Here is an 18,278-nt window from a genome sequence, read left to right on the forward strand (position 1 = left end):
ATTTACTGACCCTCAGATCACTCCAAACCTGTATGACTTTCTTTTTTCTGTGGAACGCAATAGGTGATTTTTTTTTTTTTTTTTTTTTTAAATATCCCAGTAGCTCTTTTTCTTATAATGATGCATCGTGTCAGGTTTGACATTTGGGTATAAGACACAAAAAAACAATGACGTTTCGTGTCACTGCCATCAAACCTGATGCAATGCAACGTCAGACTGTACCATGTTTTATTTGAGAGCTGAGATTTTCATTGTCACACCTAGCTATCGAATGTTTTCAGCAAACTTGGAATATAGTGTCATATGGACTGCTGTTATTGTGCTTTTTTGTTATTTTGGATCTTAATATCACCTGTCCCCATTCAGAGTGGCCAGTATATTCTTCAAAAATTCACCCTTTGTGTTCCACAGACAAAAGAATGTTATACAGGTTTGGTACAACATATAGGTAAGTAAATGGCTCCTTTAATACTCCAAGCACAGCATAACAGGTAAAAGTTGCCTGAAAGTGTGAAGTCTCTAACTTTTGATGTTTTCAGTGTTTTTCAAAATTTCTAACTCAAGAATTGTTCCCTAATATAGTTATAAGATGGAGGAAACACTAGAACCAAACACTGCTGGGCGCAAAGTCCCTATACAGATCGTCTATTTAGAGAACGGTTCCGAAAGAGACTGTAGAAACTATCTACTACATGGCGAAACATTGGGAGGCTCTGAGTTTCCTATAACTTCCCAACTAAAACAACTAGATTCTCCAGAGCAACCTAAGTCACTGTTTAGTGCCTGTGCTCGCCCGGATCCCAATAGAAACACTGACAGGACTTCCTCAGAACATCAAATCGACAACGAGACAGTGAGGACCGACAGTTTGTCTGAGCACTCTGAAGAGGACTTAAAAAGAGAGGAACTGGCCAGAGATATCATGGGAAAGGACAAGAGTCTGGTGGACATTTTGGATCAGAGTAAGATGAAGACCACGATGGATCTGATGGAGGGAATCTTTCCTCAAGGGGAACAGCTCCTGGAGGGGGCGCAGCTAAGGAGGAAGGCCACCTCCAAACAGACACCTCCCAAAACACAGCAGAGGTACACTTCTAAAATTTCTGTTGCATTTCTGTATTGCATATGAATTTCATCAAAAGGCTGAAAAATATAGAGAGAATATTTTAGCTATATAACTCAGCTCTTGTCAGAAGTATTAGAATCATCAGTCAAAACCTGAACACGACTGCCCTCAACTGGTGCACACACAAATAAAACATAACGGTGTATGATTGTATTACTCTGTATTTACCTCAATGCCTGTATGCTAGCATTTACTCTCTTAAACAATACTCCTTTATAGTAACACATGTATGTTTGATTTCTGCAGGGTGGAAGACAGTTTGGCTTCATCAGTGTCGTTAGTGAGCAGTTCGTCATATTACAGCACATCGGCACCCAAAGCTGAGCTGCTTATAAAGATGAAGGATCTGCAAGAGCTCATGGAGGAACAGGATTCAGAAGATGAACTCGATTATGACGTTTCCAGCAAGAAGGTACTATGTCACACACAGTCAGGCGGTTCACCTGTTAATCGGTCAGAAAGAAAAATATCTATAGCCAGCTACATTTATTGGGAACTGGGTAAGGCTGGTCGAAATATTGAATATTCACAAAACATACACAATGATTTTGCTGCCGATATAAAATTAAGCAACATGGTGAATACTGCAATGATTTTAATGTGCTTTTTGTTTTTGCATTAAGTTTCCTTAAGAATGTGTAATTATTCTAATTTAGACTTGCAGAAATGAGAGTGTTAAGACAGATGTGTTAATAGCACATCTCAGTAACATTAATAGTGTTAGCGTTGGTAAGTTCATTTCCGTGAATCAGTTCAAACTGTCCATTTGAGTGAATCGGTGAAAAACACTGTTTCAACGATTTATTTGTTTTTTACCGAAAACACTGCGTGGTATTTTTCATGGATTAAAGTGTTTTAATAAATACTGTTATTAAATAATTTTGTGTAATACAATGTGATGTTAGATTGATGCTTATGAATGAAAATTATTAAATAAAATTCTTAATTGTGTTAATTTAGTAAAAAAACAGTGTGCCTTGATTAATTTTAACAAACTTTATACTTGCACTAAACATTTTGCATTTACTCTGCCTGTTTGACTAAAATCATGGTTACTCTGACTGGGGAAAAAAAAATGCTCTTTTAAGCCGTTTGAGTGCAAGTATATACAGTAAATAATGAGATAAATATTGCATATTCTCGAAAGACAGAAAATGTTTTTTATGTAAAGCTGGTATCTTTTTGTTATTGTCTATTGTGTTTTGCAGTTAAAGTTTGATTGTCATTTCTGTGTGGCTGTAGCAAGAGTTGATCGACAGCTTAAGCAAGAAGCTCCAGGTTCTGCGAGAGGCCCGTGAAAGCCTTCAAGAGGACATACAGGACAATAATCTTCTCGGAGAGGAGGTGGAGGCCACCGTACAGACCGTCTGCAAGCCAAATGAGCTAGAGAAGTTCCGCATGTTTGTGGGGGATCTGGATAAAGTGGTCAGTCTTCTGCTGTCACTGTCCGGCAGACTCGCTCGTGTGGAAAACGCCCTGAACAACCTGGAAGAGGGAACGTCAGCTGACGAGAAGGTATCCACAAGAATAAGATACACCGATCAGCCACAACATTAAAACCACCTGCCTAATGTTGTGTAGGTCCCCCTCATGCCGACAAAACAGCACCAACCCGCATCTCAGAATAGAATTCTGAGATGATATTCTTCTCAACACAATTGTACAGAGCGGTTATCTGAGTTACCGTAGACTTTGTCAGTTCAAACCAGTCTGGCCATTCTCTGTTGACCTCTCTCATCAACAAGGCGTTTCCATCCGCAGAACTGCCACTCAGAATGGTGCCAAAACAAAAAACATCCAGTGAGCGGCAGTTCTGTGGACGGAAACACCTTGTTGATGAGAGAGGTCAACAGAGAATGACCAGACTGTTTCAAACTGACAAAGTCTACGGTAACTCAGATAACCGCTCTGTACAATTGTGGTGAGAAGAATATCATCTCTGAATGCTATTCTGAGATGCAGGTTGGTGCTGTTTTGGTGGCATGAGGGGGACCTACACAATATTAGACTGGTGGTTTTAATGTTATGGCTGATCGGTGTATGTGGAATATTAAAGTCAAGGTTTTTCATAGTTCAAAACTATGCTTTGTTCCATAATCCAGATTTCTGTACATTGCACTTATGTACATTTAATCATTTATTATTATTATTATTTAAATATTTTAGATTATTACTATCTAACTGAAATTTATGTCACTCTCACTGATGTTCTCACGTCTCTTGCCTTCAGAACACTTTGACAGAGAAACGGAAACTACTGATTCGCCAGCATGAAGACGCTAAAGAACTGAAGGAGAACTTGGACAGAAGGGAACGTTTGGTGTATGACATTCTGGACAGTTGCCTGAGTGAAGAGTGTCTTGCAGACTACAAGCACTTTGTAAAAATGAAGTCAGCACTGATTATTGAGCAACGCAAACTGGAAGACAAGATCAAACTGGGTGAAGAGCAGCTCAAATGTCTGAAGGACAGTATGCCACTGGACCAGAGACTACTGTACTGAACAATACTACACTCTATACTAATCTATTCTGTGTTGTACTGGACTGTACTACAATCTGATCAACTATAGTGATCTATAATTAGCTATAACGGACAATACTACACCCTGATAAACTATAATGATCTATACTGTGCTATACTGAATAATAGTGTGCTCTATACTGATCCATACTGTGATATACTGAACTATACTACATTCTGATAAACTATAGTGATCTTTACTGAGCTGTACTGGACAATACTACACTATACTTCTCTATACTGGACAATGCTGCACTCTGATAAACTATACTAATCTATGCTACGCTATACTGGACAATACTACACACTCATAAACTATACTCATTCATTCTGCGATAAACTGGACAATAGCACACTCTGATTAACTACACTGATCTATACTGTGCTATACTAAACAATACTACACTCTAAACTGATCTATACTACACTTCACCAGACAATACTACACACTGATAAACTATACTGATCTATACTGTGCTAAATTGGACAATAGCACACTCTGATAAATGATACTAATCTATAATGTGCTATGCTAAACAATACTACTTTATACTGATCTATTCTGCACTATACTGGACAATAATACACTCCGATAAATGATACTAATCTATAATGTGCTATGCTAACCAATACCACACTCTATACTGATCTAGACTGCTCTATACTAAACAAGACTACACTCTATACTGATCTAGGCTGCACTATACTGAACAATAATACACCCTATACTGATCTATACTACACTTCACCAGACAATACTACACCGTAATAAACTATATTAATCTATGCTGCGCTATACTGGACAATACGACACTCTGATCAACTATACTGATCTATACTGCGCTAAACTGGACAATAGCACACTCTGAATAACTATACTGATCTATACTGTGCTATACTGGACAATACTACACTCTGATAAATGATACTGATCTATACTGTGCTATGCTAAACAATACTACACTCTATACTGGGCAATAATACACTCTATACTGTGCTATACTGGAGAATTCTACACTGATAAACCATACTGGGCTATATTAAACAAAACTACACTATACTTATCTAGACTGCGCTATACTGGACAATAATATACTATTTTGATCTATACCGTGCTATACTGGACAAAACTACACTCTGATAAACTACACTCGCCTATACTGTGCTATACTAAACAATACTACACTCTACTGATCTATCCTGCGCTAAACTGGACAATACTACACTCCAATAAGCTATACTGAACAATATTGAACTCTGACAATCTATACTGGTCTAGACTGCACTAAACTGTACAATACTACAATCTATGCTCATTTATACTGTGCTATACTGGACAATACTACACCCTGATAAACTATACTGATTTATACTGTGCTATATTAAACAATACATCACTCTATAATGATCAATACTGCGCTATACTGGACGATACTACACTCTATACTGATTTATACTGCTCTATACTGGGCAATTCTACACTCTGATAAACTATACTAATCTATGCTGTGCTATACTGGACAATACTACACCCTGATAAACTATACTGATTTATGCTGTGCTGTACTAAACAATACTGTACTCTATACTGATCTATCCTGCGCTAAACTGGACAATACTACACTCTGATAAGCTATACTAACCAATACTACACTTTACTGAACAATACTGCACTCTGAAATACTATACTGATCTGGACTGCACTATACTGGACAATACTACACCCTATGCTGATTTATACTGTGCTATACTGGACAATACTAGACCCTGATAAACTATACTTATCTATACTGTGCTATACTAAACAATACTACACTCTATAGTGATCAATACTGTGCTATACTGGATGATACTACACTATCTATACTGATTTAGACTGCACTATACTGGACAATACTACACTGATAAACTATACTAATCTATGCTGCTCTGTACTGGACAATACTACACTATAGTGATCAGTATTGCGCTATACTGGACAATACTACACTCTGATAAACTATACTACTTTATACTGTGCTATATTAAACAATACTACACTCTAGTGATCAATACTGCACTATACTGGAAAATACTACACTCTATACTGATTTATACTGTGCTATACTGGACAATACTACACTCTATAGTGATCAATACTGCGCTATACTGGGCAACACTATATTCTGATTTATACTGCATTATATTGGACAATACTAGACTCTGATAAACTATACTGATCTATACTGTGCTATACTAAAAATACTACACTCTAGTGATCAATACTACACTATACTGGACAATACTACACTCTATAGTGATGAATACTGTGCTATACTGGACAATACTACTTTATGATAAACTATTCTTAACTATGCTATGCTGTAACCACCTGTATTTTATATCAGCTTGTGTGAATTAATTTGATTCCTTACTACTAGCACAAAATAAGTTCCCATTACTGCACAAATGCTCTGGAAGTGCTGTAAGGAAATGCTACAGTATATGCTTTTTTGTATGACTGATTTTCATTGAGTCTAGTTTTCTTTAATATAGCATTTTTATCATAGTTGAATTCATGCTTGGAATTTTCAGGCATATTCTATATGAAATCTTCTGTTGTTTTTTTAAGGATCTCTTTTTAGTCCACATGAAAGGTTTTTTTTCTACCTGTAATTCTGAGTGTAATTGTATTTACATGTTTATCTAATTTATTTTTGTACTGAATGACATATATAAGGGTGCTAATAACAGAAAGGTTACTTTGACATTAGATCTTGTTGCATCTGTTTCATCTTTACTAACAGCAAACTGTACATTTAATAGCTTGATATTTTCTTTCTGATCCAGACTGTTTTCCTCATTCTGACATTAAAATGTGTATTCTTTTTTTCTTCCTAGAATAATCTTCAATTGGTTGAAAGGAGTTTTAGAGATGGACTGATGAGTTGTATTCCAAAATAACCTATTAATGAAATTTGTGGACCATATTCCTGCTATTCCCTTCTCACTGTGAACTAAATGAATTGTGTGAACAAAATCATGCTGGCAAGCAAAATATTGTTCATAGACTGCAGTGTACTTCTACTAAATTAAATTAAATGAAAACATATATTGCAACTTTTTTTATTAAACTAAATTATAATTATCACTTACTGCTTGAAAATGCTTAATAATAATAATGCTTTATTTTGTAATGCGTCTAAGTTGGTTTCAAAGTAGCATTGCAAATGAATGTTACAGTATAATCATCATTGCACTGTAATTTGTTTACAATGTTGTGTAACACATTTTTACATCCTTGTCAACCCTCACAATTTTATTATCTGTGTGAGTCACTGTATTTTCCAAATAATCTGAAATTCCTTATAGGTTGGGATTTTATGATGTTATTGAGGACCATGAGTCATGGTCAATCATTTACAGATATGTGTTCACAACATTATTTACACAGTATTTCTAAAGAAGAGGAAGTCAAATGTTAGACGGCACTAAAAGTACAACACTAAAAGATTATTGAAGTTCCAGAAACGAATGCAAGAAGGTTAATTTCCGAAAACATCTGTGAAGTCTTTAGGATAAACGGAACATGGACAGATATGGTAATGATAATTTGAATTTTTAATTGGAATCTTTTTGTGAAATTTATTAGATTTTGATGCATATTAATTGAAAATGATTGCATGTGGAAGATACAGTAGCTGTACAGTAGAAGTCTTGATAAATTTAAATGACAGTGTTTAAAAAACATTTCTAATGTCAGCTATGCACAATTGTGTTTGATTCTGTTGCTGGAACATGCAAAACACTGAGGCATAAAATATGTTTCATTTTTTTTTATTTTTTTTTATCATATTAAGAGCAGGTCTCTCACAAAATTAACCATGGTAACCATAGTTTTTATCAAAAGACCTTTGTCATCTTAAGTTAGAAAATTAAATGAAAGAAATATTCTATTTATTTATCCATATTTTTTTTAATTTTTTTTTTATTGTGGTTTTAAATGCTCCTTTAGTGTGACACTTTTTTATATATTTTTTAAATACAAAAATTCCATGTAGTGTCTCATTTAATATGAGGTCATAAAAAAAATGCATGCATACTGTAACAATAAGAGCAAAATGCTGTTGCTGAAAAGTGAATAGCTTTTCACACCACAAGACACACAAGTATTTCACATCAACTAGTATTTCACATCAAGTTTTATGATCTCCTATTAACTGAGAGACTACTGTTCATGGAATATTTATACTTAGTATTTATATATGGTACTTACACTAAAATAAAAAAAATACTTAAAATAATGTAATTTCTAAAACTGTTTAAAAAGCTAAAATGTGAAAAACTTGACCAGTTACAGCATCTAAAATATACGTTTTTACCTCGTACATAAGCCTGATCTCACTGTGAATTCGGCAACAGTAGGTCGGTCTGTGTTTACAAAAATTCGAATCACTTCCCCCGGTGGCCGAAGCTAGAAGTGTTGTTGAATGTGTAGGCACATGTGAGTGCTATTTTCTGAAAAGTGAGTTGTATTTTTTTATTTTTCTGTAAATGATCTAATACAATGTCAACATGTTGTATATTTTATTAACTCCACCCCTATCCCAAACCTTAACCCTAAACCCCTGCATCGGTGGAGTAAAAATGCACTGTCCGAATTGTGCTCATTATTGTTTATTCCCATGTGAACCAGAACCCTTGTCTTGGAGGGAAATGTGTTCACAAAAATGCAAATGGGGGATGGTGGTTGTTAGTAATTTGTCTGAATGGGGTTGATTTCAGGGTACGTGAACTTTCGGAAGCAACATGCCAATTTTCCAGTGTGATCATGTTGCATACGTACATGCAAATTCTTACTTAAAATTATGATGTTGAAAAAGCTCATGGACATGTTATTTTTCAGATAGGAAACTTCTGTTTCTTCTGTATTTTGACTACAGTTACCATGGTAAATTTTTGCAAGGGTATCAGCAGGCTTTAATTAATGTATTGAATTTCTTATGTTTCTGATACAATAGCAGCAGGCAGTTTTTGTGATCTATCTAAATCTCTCTCTCTCTCTGTCTCTTTCTCTTCCACGCTCTCAGAGGGATGTGAGAGCTTTGTTTTCTTAGAGACAGCATGGGTTAGGTAAAAACCACAACATCCTCCTCCAGTGTGTCGGGTGTACGTGTCTCGCAGTGAACTCTATAAAGACATCGTACACGGTCTCAACTCATTCTGATAGACAAGGCTCTACCTTCAAGATGGACCTTTGCTCGGAGGAAGTGAATTTGTTTTTGGCAGAGTGAAAGTACAAGATACATCATGCCTTACCTAGCACACACGGCCCACACTCAGTTTGTGGGGCTCTGGCTCGGTACGGTTGGTTGGATTCTCATCATAGTGACCATCGGACTGGTGGAGTGGAGGGTTTGGGAAGTGTCCGATCTGTCGGTCATCACCTCCGGTTTGGCTTGGATCGGCATCTGGAGAGTGTGTTTTTACAGTCACGCTCCAATCTTATCCGGAAGAGAAATTATGTTTTGCCAAAGAATTCATTTGACAGAATCATTCACGCCACCTGAGATAGTTGCAGCACAGGTCCTCATGATAGTGTCTTTGATTTTGGGGCTTATGGGTAATGCCAGCGCTGTTTATGGCCTCAGGAATATTTACTTCGGATTGAGCAAGTTCAAACCCATCAGAATTGCTTTTTGTTCCGGTGGTGTTTTGTATATTCTCACTGGAGTTACCACAATGGTTCCCATTTTTTGGAATCTCAGTTCTGTTGTGAACAACCAGACAATCGCTTTCCCTCAAACATTTCGCATGCCTTCTGCTCCCATAAACCAATACGTTGGACCAGGTATCGCTGTTGGGATTTTCGCATCATCAATGGTGGTTTGTAGTGGGGTGGTCTTCCTGTCTTACAGGGTCCCGGTTGTGTTGGAACCCAAAGTAAGCCTGTCCTGGCCTGGGGAAGGACGCTCGGGAAACAGAAGCCAGGGAACTGACAATCCAGCTTTCTTAACTCAAGAGAACATTTGAATAACTGCAAACTAATTAGTGGTGCTTGCTATTACTATTTCTTATGCTTTAGCTTAGGGTCTAAAAATTGAACTTTGACTTGTTAATCGTCTGTGCTACGGTCATGAATGAATCGCGGGCAGATTGTTGAAGAGAGGTGTGCTAATCCTTTTCTAAGCAATTGGAATTCAGATTTTTACCAGGCAGACATTAAAATTGAAGAAATAATCCTGTAGACTTACATTAAAAGATGGAACCTGGCTATATGTAGATACCAGAATATCATAGAGACTTGAGCCAGCAAACAATCACCTAGTGACACCCAGAACACCACAGCAATGCCACTCAGACTGCCTTTGCAATCACATACTGTAGCAATGTTTCAGCAACCACCAACGATACCCTAATATTATTATGCACGCACTACTCACATTTTCTTCAGAAAATTTAAAAATCAAATGTTTTAACTGATGTTTGTGCAGTTTGGAGGCATGCTGATTTAGCTCTAAGGCCACGTCCATACTAATACATTTTTAGTTTAAACTTGATGTTTCCTAACATCATCGTTTTCAGCCTTATCTCATGAAAATTACGTGACTGCTGTGACATTTTTGCAAGCTAGCATTATGTGGTTTATTTCAAGTTTCGTGGCACTTTCGAGGTGAAATGTCTACTGTGTGGTGCTAAAAGTGAGTTCTATTCTCCTAAACAGGGGGTGCATTTTCCAGAACCATTGTTAGTCAACTATGGACGCAAGTTCCATCGTTACCAACATAGTTCAATGATTTGATGTTTCCTGAAACAAACATCGCAAACAGCGTTGCAAATTTTCGTGGTTTGAACTACACACTTTACCTATAGTTAGAAGCAGAGTTTCTTGTTAGTTCGCAGTGTGGACATCATTTGACATCGCTGAGGCTTCTACGTATATCTTTCATTCCATATATATATATATATATTTCATTCTGTCAAGACCACATTTACATGCATTAAAGAAAACGATTTATTCTGGGGTTTTGCTAAAAGTGGCATTCTGAAACGTCAAATAAACTCGAATGCAGCTGTTGAAGGAATTAAGAGAAAGTGCTTTATCACACATGGTTTCTGTCAGAGAACACAGCTTTTGTTTTTTGTTTATATTAACACATAAGTCATGTTTATATGTTTTTGAAGCATGCGCATGTGGTCAAGGGCGTCGGGGGAACACCGAAGTCTAATAAAGAGGGAACCCCACTATGTATCTGTCGCTTTACACAATGCATGCCGCTTTGTGTCTTCAGCAGCTTTCAAACTCGCATCAAACGCCTTTCTGGTGTACATGTAAATGAGCTATTATAATTTAATATTTGCGGAAGTTATTCCACACCCCAGACTCTATCGAGTTTTAAACCAACAAAACTGACCTCCCTACCCTAAACCTAAACCTAACCGATAGTGTCAGAAAAAGCAAATGTGAAAAACACAACCACGTCATTTTGTGGTGCTTCTACGACACTTTGGGCTCAATAAGCTTGTAAATGTAATTGGTTATGTGATACAAACGTTAAAATGTAGCACTTTACAAGACAAGTGTTAATGAACTGATAATCTGCCGTTTTACTCGCGATTTGTGTAAAAAATGTATAAAAGTCATTGCTGTTGCAGCATCTCATTACGTACAATAAGCTACATAAAAATAATTTAGCAAAAATGTAGGTATTGCAACGTGATTCTGTGAGACCAGGTTGAACTTTTTCCAAAGTATGCGGTACTAGAGAGCATTTTAAAAAGTCCAGAAAAATGCTGTTTTCAGTACAGGAAAATACTGCTCTAGTGTGGCCGTAAACAGCTAAATCAATGTGTTTTCAACTAAAAATGAATTAGTATGGAAGTGGCCTATAAAATACATTACTGATCAATGGTTTTGATTGGACTGCTGTTCTCTATGGGTATGCTGTGTGTATATTTTGTGTTGTGATGTGTCTGTAATAAGTGTGTGATTCTTTATAGGATGAATGTGAATATGTGGTGTGTTCTGTTCAGGGGATGGTCAGTAATTAGTATTCTGTGTTCATCTGAAAAGCCTGGAGGCCATTTATGTAACACTAGCATAACAATTACTGTGCAAACAGCCCCTGCCCGGAGATCACCGAAATCTAATTTAACCTGAAAAAAAGAAAAGAAAAAGAAAAGATAATTACTCAAGTTCTAATACCTGACTGTTTACCTTCATTGAATTTTTTCCGCTTTAAATTTTTCATTTTATTTTACTTTAATTGAAATTAAAAAGGGTTTTGTCTGTCATTGTTTATGGCACTCCCTGAAGACTAAATTAAAACAAAATTAAAATGGTGATTTTGTTAATATTTGCACTGCATATAATTATGCCAAAAATTGGTTTAGATACTTCATCATTACATTCATTTAAGTAAGGGATAATTGACAATTAAATTAAGTTGAATTAAAGGACTTATTAATTAATTAACTTATTAATAAATTCTGATTATAAACCCACAATCATGAGCACAACTGTCTGTTCAACTCAAAACAGTTCAACAGTTCATTACAGTAAGAAGAAGATAAAGGTTTGGACAGGGATTGAAGTGGATTTGAACTATGTGGCTTCTGCAAAGAATGACTGTAATCCTGATGACTAAGACAATGAAGGAATTAAAGGAATTAATTTCTTCCTTTTTTTTAATTTTTTTTTTTTTTTTTTACAAGTTTCAGCTTCATTGAACAGTGATTTTTGGTAAGAAGCTTCACATGGACATCACACTCAGTGCTTTAAAGTTGCCTTACATTCACAGGAAGATTATGTAAGAAAGACAAACAACACAATAAGTGTTAAATGTACTGTACATAGTCAAACCTTCTGTGCAAACAACATCATTGCCTTTAAACATAATGACACTGGCTGCCATTATTGGTCAGTCAACGGTCACCTACTACCATTAAGACCACTATAAAGCCCTTTTACTGTGCTTAAATAGAAGAAATCGTTGAAGAAATTGATCTTCAAAATTGAATCCTATTCAAGCACAAAAGGAGATGTTTAAGATGCTCTTAATGAAAGACACTGTGACCGGGAGCTTCTAAGCTAAAAAAACACCATAAAAGTAGTCCATATGACTTGTGCACTATATTCCAAGTCGTCTAAAGTCAAATGAAAGATTTGCATGAGGAACAGACTGAAATTTAAGTGTTTAAATGTTCCCCTCAATCGTTGCTCTCAAACCTCATTTGCACTTCTACATATTCAAAATCACAGCGTCTCGATTGGTCACGTTACATGTGAAAAACAGTGCCGTTCAACATCACTGATGTCAAACCTGACACAATGAGTTTCATGTGGTGTATTTGAATATAGGCTCAGTGAACCCAAATAAAATGTGGAACAGAGCGAATACTCTTATGGGAAAACGATAAACACGGGTTTGGAACAAAATGAGGGTGAGCAAATGATGACAGAATTACAATTTTAAGTGAAGTAACCATTTAATTAGCTTGCAATATTAGCCAAAAAAGCACACACAGATGCACTATTAAAAACACCAGAAATAGTACACCATCTGGGTACATTCGGCATACTAAAGAGTTCGTTTAAATGCACAACAATACCCAAAATTAGGTTATTCAAAACATTTGACAACACACAAAACCACATTTAGATGAGATTTGAAATCATCTGATTATTCTCTGCTTTTGATGTCAAAACATAAACAGTCATACGCACAACACGTGTTCACAGTGGATAAGCCAGTAAAAAAAGGTGTTTACGTGCAAAGCAAAATCAAGGTAACGAGTGTTGATCGGTATTTGCTTAAACTGTTTATGACATTACCTTGATAAAGGAAAACCGTTTAAGGCCATTTCAAGAATAAGGAGGGACGAATTGAAATGAATTTTTGTGGTGATCAACGTTATGCCACAAATGATGTCGATTGAGCTTAACTTGTATTGAACACAAAATATTCCTTTAAGCATAATTGGTGTAAGATTATGCATGTAAACACGCTCATCGTGAAAGTACTTTGAAATGGGATGCGCTAATTTTAATCTTGCATACTGTTAAGGACGGATTGTATGCAAATTGGGACACAACCCAAGACTTAATTAGCTTGTTTAGATATGTTTGATTGGGATTGGAGCTTAACTCTGCAGTAAGGCTGATCTCCTAGTACACAATTAAGCCATCAGTTAAGGGATACTCATAGAGGAAGTGATGCAGGACCGTTCAACGTGTGTCATTTAGGGCCTTGGTTGGCTTCGGTCAGTCGCTGGTAGGTGTTGCTCAGATGTTGCCCTCATTCGGGACCCTGCTCATGTGAACTCAGTGGAGGATAGCAGTGATAGGGCACATAAAAAAACTCTCCAGACTCTCACTACTCTAATTGTTAGCCTGGAAGTGCAGTCTGTGCCAAACACGTTCTCTCTGAGGTTCACGTTGTGTTGAGACTGACAGCCGCAGAACAAAAGCTGAGTCCAAACGAGAGCGCAGTAAAGCCAACGGATTTCTGTTTAGTAATGATAGCCTGATGCAGTGTGCTTTTACATTTGTGTCATGGTTTAATGACAGAGTGATATGAATGAGATATAAATCAGAATGGTGTGACCGCATCTAGGGTTGTGCAATAAAAGATTTTATGGCCGTAGAGAGAATAATTTTACCACTACTGTAACATGCTGTTACTCAGTGTTGTTATGACTTATCGGAAAAAATGCTTATTTTCTCCAGTTGTTGTTCTCTGTCCATAACCTAAAAAAATAGCCAATAGCCTTGAGTTTACATCAGACATGAACTATAACTTGCTTCTTGCTATAGCTAGTCAGAAGCAGGAGGTATTTATAATTTCATCAGAGGGGAATTCTCATTCTAGAGAGCATTTAATTAGACATCTTATATACGCCTCTGAGTGCAAGATGATGTCATCATATTTTTTTGGTCTTTTCCCCTTTTGCTAATAAAGTGTATTTTGTTAACTTTAAGGAGTACAATAGCATATAGATGACCTTAAAGCAAATAGACATGAACTAAAAGCCACTTAAATCCGTAATTTTAATTTAATATTTTAACCTTATTCTTCTGCGACCCCGTGTCCACATGTGTGGACGTAGAATTTTGGCTTTGCTATACGCAACACATAATTTAAATGAATTAAAACTGACTGAATACTGTTCACAAGACTCTACACGGTCATTTAAGGGTTAAACTTCTGGTGCACCATGTCACGTGACACAACAGCATTACGCTGATGGGCGCAGTGCCAAAAAAAGTGCCTCTGGTAAAAAACCTCTAAGTTTTTTGATTGAAACCTGTTTGGTTGTAAAGAGTAGCATCTCTAGTTTCATTTGATATGCCGCTTTAAAAATATAATTCATTTTTTGTGCGTCAACGCGCCGATAAACATGAACTCCACATATGTGGATAACTGGACCTTATCACCTCAAAAGTTGGGGCCTGGGTAGCTCAGCGAGTATTGACGCTGACTACCACCCCTGGAGTCGCAAGTTCGAATCCAGGGCGTGCTGAGTGACTCCAGCCAGGTCTCCTAAGCAGCCAAATTGGCCCAGTTGCTAGGGAGGGTAGAGTCACATGGGGTAACCTCCTCGTTCTTGCTATAATGTGGTTCTCGCTCTCGGTGGGGCATGTGGTGAGTTGTGCGTGGATGCCGCGGAGAATAGCGTGAAGCCTCCACACGCGTTATGTCTCCGCGGTAACGCGCTCAACAAGCCACGTGATAAGATGCGCGGATTGACGGTCTCAGACGCGGAGACAACTGAGATTCGTCCTCCACCACCCGGATTGAGGTGAGTCACTACGGCACCATGAGGACTTGGAGCACATTGGGAATTGGGCATTCCAAATTGGGGAGAAAAGGGGAGAAAAAAAACAAAAACATGTTAGTTATTTTGAATAACTTTCAACATTAACACATCTATGGGTCAGTTCGCTTCAATTTTGGAGGTAACCCCCCAATAATCAAAATGAGCAAGTACAACCCCACCAATATTTATACCATGATCAATGGAAACATGTAAATGCTTCACTCAGTCTGGTTGAACATGCATAATTACATTACTGTGGTGGGAACAAATGCCAATACTCTAGGGGGTGATAGAGTTCCCTTCAAACGTCTGTGCCATTAACCCTGATAGCACACGTACATCACCCAGACGTTTACTTGATGTGTGCGTTTACATATGGAAGAAGTATTTTTTAGGTTGTTTGCTCAGTTTGATTTGCAATAAGTCCATAAGATGTTTCCTCTTGGATGTCAATAAGACATTCAGCAGATGTCTTTAAGACGTTTCTGATTTAGAACGTTTGTGAATATGATGTTTAGCAGATGTTTATTAGAATGCAATGTTTTCGAGATGAAAATATCTAAAACAGACATCTCGAAACCGTACCTGTGCAATCTGGGAAACTGGGTGTGTTATTATTCAGGTAGTTGCTATAAATATATTGACTTTACTTGTTCAGCAAAATTCTCTTCAAACTGTTGCGCCACCATAGCTGTAGTTGAGTTGAAAGAGAAAAGTTCACACTAATCTCGCTATAGTGCCCCTTGTGGCAACGTTGAGAATGCAGCGTTGTGTTATGAATTGCGGTCTGACATACTGGAACGCAGCTGCACATGAAATCAAGCTTGCATAGCTAGAGGCGTCTGGGTTCACATACTTGTGTAGAGTATGTTTTGTGCATGTAAACATGCTCAGTGATAAGTATATGATAAATTCTTCCATCTCACTGAGGAAAATCACGATTTAAGGGACAAGTTTCATCCATGTGGCTCATTAACATAAAGGAAGTGGGCAGGAAGCTGACGGCACCATGTGCTCCTGATGCTGAAGAAACCGTTGTATGTAAAAGATCAGAAGATTAGCATGCAAACATTATAATGACTCCATTGTAGAAGCCCAACAAAGACAACGTTCATCTGACAGTATGAACCCGGACCGGGGCAGTACAGCTCTATAAAGATGAGACTGAGACCAGCGTGAGAAAATCCACAGAACATCAACAGTTAAAACATATCAGAGATGACACTAAAGGGATTTGGAAAGTACATGACCTGCGTAATGCTATCAAAGACACATTCCTCCTGTAGGACAGTACTGTTAGAGAAGGAATCAGTCAGGATAGATCAGATTACACTCTTGTTTTGAGAGGTTTTAAAGTATATGGACCTTAAATGGACATTTATATAATATTTTATATAATCGTTTCTTAATGAAGATAACTGGGGAACTGAGTGAATTAGAATCGAATCATGCTTTGGCAACTGTCACATTTACAATACAGTTTCTTTCAAAACATATTGAAAACTAACGTTGATTGGCAGGCACAACAAGTGTTTGACTAAATGAAATTAAGATGAATTCTACTGCACATTTGTTCATATAGGAAATTTAAGTATTTTTGTCTTGCTTTCCAGTAAAATAATTAAATATCCTTGAAACAAGACACATTTACTCGAGAAGTAAAATTACATGAGAAACTAAGATTTGTTTTCAGGGAATACGTATATCTTGAATTTAAGTTTATTTTCATACTCCTTTTCTTACTATTTTCCTTTAATTGTTTTATACTTAAATCTAATTTAGTGAAGTTAAAGCTTAAAAAAAGAAACAAATTTGCCAAAGAAGTATGAAAAATAAACTTAGTTCAAGATATATTCTATGCAAACACAATATAGACAAGCGTGTCTCTGTAAATATCTTTTAATATTTCACCACCGAAGACTTAAAACTGTTTCAGCCGTTTCTTTTCAGCAAATTTCTTTTCATATTCTATCAAATATCACTAATACTTTTGAAAAGAACATTTTTATACACACAGTTGGCAGTATGCCTCATACACAGATGTTTCATACAGATATATCCTTATAAATATGCATGTAAATGAAAGCAAATTGCACAAACCTTTATATGAAATGAAAAACCTTTTCATGAAAAATTATATTTGTTGACATTTTGTCAGCACTCACTGTTACATCACAAGAATCTAAAATATATACATGAAAATCACTTGCAAACCTTTTCATACATCACATAGAGAGAGACAAACATTCAACTCATTTATCTACTAATCACGATAACTATGGTACTTTTTTTTTAAATGTCAAACATCATATATCTCATTTCTTTCTTTTTCTCATTCGCTTTCTTTGTGATGGTTTTAAAGAATAAAAATAGACGCTGACAAGCTTGACATTGCATCTGCTATCAGAATAATATTTGGATAATTAGCAAAAAATGGTCTTTCATATAATAAATTTGTAGTTATAAAAGTCTAAGTTGCACATTCTTTGAAAGTCTGTGTATTTCATTTTCATAATTAGTAAATTGCGAAGAATGTCATTAGAATTGCAAGAACATGTTTACATATGTGCAAACCTTATAAAGTGAATCACAAAAAGGTTGCAGTGATAAACAGATGATTTATAATATAAATTCTATCATGGAAATTAAGTCTAATCTGCCAAAAGAATATGCGGTATATAGCAGCATTATATTCACATACTACTTTTTAAACTCAGATCTGATCTATGCCAATCATTAAATAATTATCGACGCAAAACATTAGTTGAAGTAAAATGTTGCAATGATATGTGCTTAACCGACCAGAGAGTAGGTTGTTAGCCTCATTTCC

At 36.4% G+C, this 18,278-nt stretch overlaps 2 protein-coding genes across 3 annotated transcripts in view; both read left to right on the forward strand.

Annotated features, from left to right (window-relative positions):
• Positions 1-6,767, forward strand: part of LOC127427724 (protein Shroom2-like) — a 35,647-nt gene extending 28,880 nt beyond the window's left edge. For both annotated transcript variants that reach the window (XM_051675510.1, XM_051675511.1), the window contains 4 exons: positions 583-1,086; positions 1,373-1,538; positions 2,369-2,641; positions 3,357-6,767. In XM_051675510.1, the coding sequence (XP_051531470.1) occupies positions 583-1,086; positions 1,373-1,538; positions 2,369-2,641; positions 3,357-3,629 (1,216 nt within the window). In that variant the 3' untranslated portion in view covers positions 3,630-6,767. The remainder of the gene's footprint in view (positions 1-582; positions 1,087-1,372; positions 1,539-2,368; positions 2,642-3,356) is intronic.
• Positions 6,768-7,124: 357 nt separating this feature from the next.
• LOC127427729 (claudin-34-like) lies at positions 7,125-12,134 on the forward strand. Its single transcript, XM_051675519.1, has 2 exons — positions 7,125-7,230; positions 8,719-12,134. The coding sequence occupies exon 2, from the start codon at positions 8,939-8,941 to the stop codon at positions 9,659-9,661; it is 723 nt and encodes a 240-aa protein (XP_051531479.1). The 5' UTR covers positions 7,125-7,230; positions 8,719-8,938; the 3' UTR covers positions 9,662-12,134.
• The last annotated feature ends 6,144 nt before the right edge of the window (positions 12,135-18,278 follow it).

Source organism: Myxocyprinus asiaticus, chromosome 37 (assembly GCF_019703515.2).
Source record: "Myxocyprinus asiaticus isolate MX2 ecotype Aquarium Trade chromosome 37, UBuf_Myxa_2, whole genome shotgun sequence".
In the NCBI taxonomy this organism is placed as follows: domain Eukaryota; kingdom Metazoa; phylum Chordata; class Actinopteri; order Cypriniformes; family Catostomidae; genus Myxocyprinus; species Myxocyprinus asiaticus.

Bases quoted from the DNA above. Each gene is read 5' to 3' on its own strand.
- LOC127427729 (XM_051675519.1), top strand. From the start codon at position 8,939: ATGCCTTACCTAGCACACACGGCCCACACTCAGTTTGTGGGGCTCTGG.